We start from the raw sequence: 8,746 nt of genomic DNA, 5'->3' as shown, positions 1-8,746 counted from the left end.
TGTATCCTAATTTTCTGAAGTTATTTAATTTAAATAAATAATCTATACATAGTTAATGAACTTTTAAGACGGATACATAATTTAACTTGTACGACGATAGATGGAGTCGCTCCTCTCTTAATTAGGGATTAGGGGTTCGAACATGGATATGAAAAAAAATCTTTGGAGGAAGCGCTCCCCCCGAATAAGGCGCGATGCGGTGCGAATTATCTACGGATTAATTGGGCTCAAATGCGGATATCGAAAGACCAATCGAAAAATCAAAGAACGTGAAAAATGAGGTAGGAGGTTCGATAGCTTTTGAAAATTAGACTTTAAAAACAAAAACAAAAAAAATGACATAAATAAATAAGATTAGGACCTAAAAGTAATTAATTAAAAAGTTTTAAAAAAATTTGAAAATTATTGTAAGGACAAAAGTAAAATTTCGATAAATGAAAAGTAGGCTTTAAAAACAAAAAAAAAAAAAAATGACTTAAATAAATAAAATTAGGACATAAAAGTAATTAATGAAAAAGTTTTTAAAAATTTGGAAAATTATTGTGAGGACTACAAAAGTCCTCACATTCCCTCTTATATATAATAGTAAAGTGATATGCAACCGTCATGACTCATGTAGTAGGCTAGAAAGAGGAGAGGGTTCGACAGAAAAGAGAACAAAAATAAAAGGTCAAATACATTTTGAAACTCGAATGTCGCTGCACAGAGCCAACATATAAGAAAAAACAATTATTAAATAAGAAACGCAATATAATGTTGAATAAGAGAAAAAGATATGGCATCAGCAACACAAAAGGTAAAAAAATGGATTGCTGGCCATTTAGCAACCAGGCATCTATCTGTATATCAGGAGACTATCATCTTCCACCAGATAGCTCAATGGCATCCTGATTAAAGATAGAATCTTCTCCCCAATCAAATCGTCTCTGAAGTCTATCATATTCTTGCCTACGGTTGACTTCAACGTGCTGCCACTCTTCCCATCTCTCAGCAAGCCCTTCTCCTTCCAGCATCCTCACCACCTCCGACATTGCTGGACGGTCCTCCGGTGATGCCTGAGTGCACAGCAATGCCACCTGAATCATCATCTCCACTTCATCCATCTCGTAGTTCTTATTCAAATTCCCGTCTACAATTGCATCCAGTCTTTTCTCCCTTTGCAGTTTTTTCACCTTCATGGTACACATGCTGTCCTTTTAGCAACTAGTACTATATAAAGGTCCTATGAAGCTTAAAGTTAAAGAAAGATTATGTAGTAGAGTTATAAGAGAGGCTCAAGGTCCATATATGAGACATATCCACACTTCTGAAAAGAAAAAGAAATTAGCATAGAGTCATATTTCTTCTGCCAAAAAGGCTTAAGTAATAAGACCTAGCTCATATTCAAAGCATTTGTATCCTGGTGCCACGTGAAAAATAGTACTCCCTCCGTCCCAATTTAAGTGACTTACTTCTTTTTTGGTTTTTCCCAAAAAGAGTGCCTCTTTCTATACTTAGTAAGTTGACAATTCAAACATTATACATGGAAAGTTTATAACCACAAGATTCGAAGGACATTTTAGTACATTATACACATTTTTAGTTTAGGACCACAAGATTCAAAAGTCCCTTTATTTCTTAAACTTCGTCTTTCTAGTCAATCTAAGATTCTTAAATTGACACGGAGGGAGTAATCGTTTGCGCCATTTCAATTAGAATAAGAAAGATTTTAACAGCTTCACCAATAAAAAGAAAACGAAATGAAATTATATCTTTTGGGAGGGTCTCCGTCAAAGACAAACGAGTTGTCCCAACAGAATATACAGAGAAAAAAAAAGTCTTGGTCAGTAGAGATAAGACATATGAAAAAGTTTAATGCAGTAATTGATATCTATTATATGAAGATCATTGAGTTATGTGGACTCACATGGTCAAGCAACAAGACATCATCTTCTTCTTCTAGGCGTGAGAAGTCTATTGCACGTTGGCCCGTTACAATTTCCAAAAGCATGATTCCATAGCCAAAAACATCAGTTTTTTCTGATGATTTGCCAGTGGATAAGTATTCAGGAGCTATATGGCCCATTGTACCACGAACTTGAGTTGTCACATTGGTCTTCTTAACATCAACTAGCTTTGCCAGGCCAAAATCACCAACTACAGCTTCAAAATCTTCATCTAGTAATACATTAGCTGCTTTAACATCACGGTGAATAATCTTTGGATTACAGTGTTCATGTAGGTATTCAAGTCCACGTGCAGTACCCAGTGCCACACGCTTCCTAGTTGGCCAATTCAAAACAGCCTCCCCAGTTTTAAGTTCTGCAAGTGAAAATCAATCAATGAGGCAAATCTCTTTTTGGTAGAAAGACACTGCACAAGAATCAATTTATAAAGTCACATATCCCTTTCTTATCATGGTATGTGATACCAACATAATTCAAATACATCTATTATGACTAATGAGCTACGATTTGGCTATAGCTCTTGATGATCAAGGAAAATTGAAATGTCCACAGACCAACTCCTTTAATGAAATATCAGAAAATACTTCTACAGTGCCTTTGCGGTAAACTGCTTGAACCTGCTCAGAACTTTGTTTTTCCCCCAGAGGAAGCACACAAATTGTATTCATGGTGATGCAGCCCTAAGGCATTAAACTTCCAACACTTTGTTCAAAGTCAAAAGAACAAGATTCTAAGGTAAGAGAATGCAAACTAAAGGGTAGATGCTTCTGCCAATTAAGCTACACACTAATCTCTATAAGCACGTCCCTCGAACTTGATGCCATGTACAAGTTCTTTTACTAGAATCAGCAGTTCTACTGTACTTTAATAGTCAATTTAGACCATACAAGGACAAATGCACGCTTTCTTCATAGATAGAGGGGGGAAATGACATGTGATCGTTTACTACCAAACTGGCAAAAACAAAATTATGCGCTGCAGAAGATGTAAGATCTATCGAATAAAGGATCGAATGATTAGATGAAACAGGCAGAGTTGGGGTAAACAGCATGCTCAGATGTAAAAGAAAGTACAATGAATAAAAGCTTTGCTATGAAGAAACAATACCTCGTAGGCGATAAGCAACACTTAGATTCTGCATATATGGGTATACTAGCAGGCGTTCGGTCGGTGTGGTGCAAAATCCTATAAGCCGTAAGAGATTCCTATGAACAGCCACGCTTATCATCTCAACTTCTCGCTGAAATGCAGCATCTCCCCCAGGACTCTCATAATCAGTTAATCGTTTCACAGCAACTTTAATGCCGTCATTGAGCACTCCTTTATAGACCTTGCCAAAACCCCCCTGGCCAAGAACATTCTTTTCACTAAAGTTATCAGTAGCAAGCTGCAATTCCCTCCACGAAAATCTCCTCAATTGACCAAATGGAATTCGTCGATCAACTTCACCTGAGTCCGCCAAATAAAACACAAAAAATAATGTCATAATATACTCAAAAGAAGCACACATCCATCTTGAAGGTAAACGAAAACTAAGTACTGGCGGGCAAGAATTAAGCTCACTAACTTAAGATGGAATTACTACAAGATATAATAATGGATGGCCAGAATACCCTTCTTCCCTTACCACAGATAACAAGTACATTAAACTGATGAAATTATTGTCAAAAATATGTGACACAAACCTACAACATCAACAAATACTTCACGTCTATAGCCTCTGTGCCTTCTCCTCCAGAACAATAACAAAGATCCTCCAAGAAGGAGAATTCCAAGAAATCCCCCAGCAATACCAACTATGAGACCAGTCGTTGGTTTACTAGCAGAACCTGCAGGAAATTCAACTTTAGAATTTGGCTTGTCCAGGAAGTTTAACAAGGTGCATATGTTAAAAGAGACTGTCCCTCACTAAAGGATATTACTATATTGGATAGGTAATCAACAGCTTTATCAAATTTAGAAACTTTCTGAGATGTAGCACCAAAAGGAGAAAGAATGAGCATGATGATTAAGGGAAATAAAGAGCGGAAAAGGAGACGATAGATCTAGTAAGGAGATCATTAATATTTACTCATCAAATGTTGTTCCAAACAAAGTACATGTGGACTCTTTTATAGATTAGGGAATCCTGATATCTACAACTCTTATGATTATCAAAATTCTCTTTTTTAATCGTTACAACTCCTAATATTATTAAAATTCTCTATAACTATAATATGATATATCTCTAAAAAAAAGATTGAACCTCAACTTTAACCAAAAGATGACGACAATAAATCAACAACCAAGTAGTAAATAATGCTATATTTTTCAGCTAAGTCATTTTCCCTCTGTTGAGAAAATACTTGACACCTACAAGTGAGACAGTGTTACAACTCTCAAAGATTAGTAAAAATGGAAAGAAACTCATCTTTTTAGTGAAGGCAGCACCACGAGGTGCTTGATTCTTCCATCCATTAACCAATATAAACCCCCAATTCGACACGACAAACATATCCAACAACCAATGGCAAGTATAACTCTAAACAACACTAAGACCTTTATTCTTGATTCCTATCTTGTATACAAGGAGTAAATAGCACCAAAAATGGGAGAAGGGACTAAAGGAGAATGGCAAGGAAAGGAAACAAGAAAACATAGATGATATATTAAGGAAATTAATAGTGTTTATTCATCAAGTGTCGTTCCAACAAAGTACATAACTATCCTATTTATAGAACATGAAACCCCAAACAAGCTAGATCGCTTGAAAATACTAAAAGTTTTCCTCTAACAAAGTAAACTAAAAGATAAAGCCTCCTTTCTAGCTAAAAGATAGTAAAATAACAAATAAAATCAAGATAATGGTAATAAAATACTAATTTTTCAGCTACATCACTTTCATTCTTCCAGAGTACACAGAAGCATAAAGCATATATATCTGACTAACGAGCATCTCCGGAAGAACTAACTTCTATAAGAAAGACTAGTAGGTCAAATGCACAGTTCAAAATTCACATATTTGCTAGTAGAACTTACCTCCATTATAAGATTCACAATGATGACTGAGATTTAAGCCGCAATTCAAACGATTACCTGTAAAACTAGAATAACCAAATTAAGTTAAACTAACATTAAAGATTATGCATTAGTAGATAAGGCAAAAACTAAGCAGCGTTGATCTGTTGTTCAAAGTAAAAACTGTAATAACTGCGTACTTGTATTTTGGAACTTGGAACAACTGTTTAGGAACTTGGCCAGTAAGACCATTGGAACCAAGCTGACTGCAAAGCGGAATCAGAGAATGAAGTCAAACATCGAATGATACAGGTAACAGGTTAAGGATCACTGAAGTCTGAAGTTGACATCACAAAAAAATAAATGTACTATTCTCCTATTCAGAAAAGTCATTTATACATGGAATAAAGGAAAGGCAAGATAAATAACTTACAGGTTCATCAAGTTGGGAAGACCCGAAAGCGACTGAGGGATTGTCCCTGTGAGATTGTTTCGACTCAAAAACCTGCTCAATGCAACAACAGAGTTCACACCTATTCTAATGACAAAGTAAACTAAGTTCTATCCAGAAATAATTAAATGAAATAATATGACTTACAGAGACTGAAGCTTTTTAAGATTGCCCAGCGAAGCTGGTATTTCTCCGGAAAGACAGTTATTTTCTAAATCCAACATTGTCAAGCTTGTTAAATTTCCTATCTCTTTGGGAATTTTACCAGTTATACCATTTCCTTGCAAGGAGCTACAGGGAGTATATACGACATAGTCAGCTAGGTTAGTAGCAGAAGACAAGAAATCGTCCCAAAGTTTTTTAGTCGTGGATCTAACAATTTTGAGCTCAACAACATATTCACCAATCAAAATTCATCAAGAGCTACAACAAAGAAAAATGTGCCCTTCCGTATAGTTATGCATTCAAATTATCTTTTTTGAAACTTGCAACTTCTTTATGCATTCAAATTATTAATTTAAGAAATATATAAGTCAAATACTAAAATAGGGCTCATAGAAGTAGACAAAGGGCAAAGACCAATGTGAAGAATGACCCCTTAGAGGAAAAGATAAAGCCACCGATAATGAGGATCAATTTTGTATAGTTCACATTCCTTGTCTTCGTGAAATGATTAGGTTGCCCCTTGTCCAAAGGAACCAGCAGTCAAAGTGTAGGTACTTTTGCTAGATCAGTTCATATAACATCCACCTCTCTTAAAGCTGTTTCCTGCTAGATCAGTTCATATAACACCCACCTCTCTTAAAGCTGTTTCCTCGGTGAAATGGCCAAATATTTCTCCTAGTCCATTGATAACACCACAATATGTAGGTACTTTGTCTTTCTCTTTTTCCCTTCTGATAAGTGAAGCTACCTTGAAATTATTATTCATCATGTTCTCAAATTTTAGCCAAAATCTGATGATTTGAAGGGATTTTTGTTCTTTTGCAATACCATGACATCAAACAAATATATTTAGAAAAAACATTTTTAAAGTAGCAATAAATAGCATCTAGAAAATTATATGTGCTCAGCATTCAAGCCAACATTCTGTCAACAATAACTCAGCCCTAGTACTTGATACGTACAATGTATTCACATTCTTTAGAACACCTATTCTGGGAGTTAAAGTGCCCGAGAATCCCATACTTGATAATGACCTGCAAACAAAGATTCAGAAACTATCAAAATCACATACAGGAAACAAAGTTGACCAACCAAAGATTAACCTTTCTAGAACATAAAAACTGTAACATTATATTAAATGCACATAGTGATTCTAACTCTAACAATAGAACTTACACCATGACGACATTGCCTTTATCATCACAAGTGATTTTGGACCAAGTGCAAGGACTAACTTGATTCTGGTTCCAATCAGCAAGTTGATCACTTGAAGCATTTAGTGATTTCCTCAATGCGAACAGCGCATCTCCTAAAATGGGCCAGATTATAAAGAACCGAATGTCACACTACTTTATTAGGAGCAAAGATAACATTTCCCATCCGGTGAAACAAGATATAGTAGTCACGTCTGAATTCTCTTTATTCATTTCAGTAGATAAAAGCATAGCTAAAAGTAAAGTTGGTTTTGATGAAGTAAAACTGGAAGAAACATATACCTTGCCCATCAGGTGAGACAAATGAGTGGAGACACGCTAACATCACAATTGCAAAGAACAGTTCCATCTTTTAGGATATTGAACTTTACGTCAAGTATTCTTGTTCCAATGTATCACTGTGACATAAGATACCATCTTCCATGAAAAGGCGTCTACAAAACATATAAAGGTAGTAAGGGGAAACTGGTTAAAACTGAAAGGCAACACTTAAACCTAACTAGATATAAAATAGCTGAATCTTCAGAAAAACGCAAACCAAGATATGACCATTGTTTGACCATTATAACAACAACTACGCCTCAGTCCTAGACAAGTTGGGATAGGCTATATGAATCCTCAATGACCATATCAAAGTTTAATAGAAACTGAAAAAGCATCTAAACGTTTTTTGATCCTAATATAATTCTCAATCAACAAAATCTATCCAAAACATTTGTCCGTTCTACTAGATAAGCCAATCATCACCGACAACAGTTATGGTGGGATAGATAGGGTCCTTCCACCCTTAACCGGAGGTCTTGGGTTCGAAAAAATCTTGTTAGGGAGCACTTCCCCCTTAAATGGGCCTTACGCGACGCGAATCCGAATTAGTTGGGCCCCAATGTGGATAACGGACATTGGGTGGGAAAACCAAAAAAAAAGGATATGCCAATCGTCCCATGAAAATTATTTATCACAGTGACAAGCACTACCTTACTTACTCATAAATACACATATCTAGGAGCTACAAATTAATCAAGATGAAGCTACGGAAATACTGCTCCATAAGGCTTTCTTTCCTCAAAGTAATAGCAAGTGAGATATGAATCCTAATAAAAGCTTTGGCAATTGGTAAAAGTGTTTTAGATCACCATTTTTTTTTTTTTTCAAAAGAACGCTTGGTAAGAGAAAGTGAGTTCTTTAAGAAATTTAAATGAAACAACATAGGCTATGAATTAATTGACTCAGCTTCACCAACGGCATTAAAAACAGCAAATAAATAAATAAATAAATTCACATACACTCACAAACAACGTAACCACAAAATTTCAAGCAGAACCCACCTCCCTTTTAAATCCAATACACCGCCCAAAAAAAAAAAAAGAACAAGTTTTGAATTCTATTACTCACTTTTCCTAACAAAAAAGAATGGATAACAGCATTTCTTAGAAATCCAAGACAAGTAAACGGATTAAAAAAAAATAATCTAAGCTTTTGAAGAAAAAAAGAAGAGGAATATGAAAAAGGAAATGGGAAAGTACCTTTAAAGAAAGAAGCAAACTTTAGGTCTTTGAAAATGTGAAAGAAAAAGAGCAGAATATGTACTTTGAATCCAAAGAAGCTTCTCTTCTTCCTTTTTGCCACTTAATACACTTCCACTGTAATAATAATACTCAGAGGTACAATTAAGGAACAAGTGAAAGAGAAAAAGAAAAGCTCTGTCTGTGTTCTTTGCAATTATTATGAGATGTCTTCTCTTTTTTGTGTCTGAATAGTCAAACTTGAAGTGGACCCCACAGAGTTGCGTTTCTCTTTTGAGCTCTCAAGATGCATGAGTTGTAAAGGTCTTTGACGTTATTATTACAATGAGAAAATGTATGATTTAACTGCAAATATTTTCAATGTGGGTCCCACCCGATAATCAGTTCTTCCCTCCGTCCCATTTTATACTGGGATGTTTCACCATGTACCATGTTTAAAAAATAAAGAAA

The 8,746-nt window shown here is 35.3% G+C and overlaps 1 protein-coding gene across 2 annotated transcripts; it reads right to left on the bottom strand.

Annotated features, from left to right (window-relative positions):
* Positions 1-654: 654 nt before the first annotated feature.
* Positions 655-8,502, bottom strand: LOC132051558 (probable LRR receptor-like serine/threonine-protein kinase At5g10290). Of its 2 annotated transcripts, XM_059442695.1 has the most exons (12): positions 8,297-8,502; positions 7,056-7,207; positions 6,736-6,868; positions 6,522-6,593; positions 5,542-5,685; positions 5,377-5,448; positions 5,144-5,209; positions 4,965-5,029; positions 3,632-3,775; positions 3,054-3,395; positions 1,907-2,301; positions 655-1,172 (listed from the first exon to the last, which is right to left on the bottom strand). In XM_059442695.1, exons 2-12 carry the CDS (start codon positions 7,120-7,122, stop codon positions 858-860), a joined length of 1,815 nt encoding a protein of 604 aa, XP_059298678.1. In that variant the 5' UTR covers positions 7,123-7,207; positions 8,297-8,502; the 3' UTR covers positions 655-857. The 2 variants fall into 2 exon arrangements, with proteins under 2 accessions (XP_059298678.1, XP_059298679.1); XM_059442696.1 differs by lacking the exon at positions 3,632-3,775.
* Between the last annotated feature and the right edge of the window lie 244 nt (positions 8,503-8,746).

The sequence above is a fragment of the Lycium ferocissimum genome, chromosome 4 (genome assembly GCF_029784015.1).
Source record: "Lycium ferocissimum isolate CSIRO_LF1 chromosome 4, AGI_CSIRO_Lferr_CH_V1, whole genome shotgun sequence".
NCBI lineage: Eukaryota > Viridiplantae > Streptophyta > Magnoliopsida > Solanales > Solanaceae > Lycium > Lycium ferocissimum.
The sequence above is the reverse complement of the archived record's forward strand: the minus strand, read 5'-3'. Positions and strand labels throughout refer to the sequence as shown.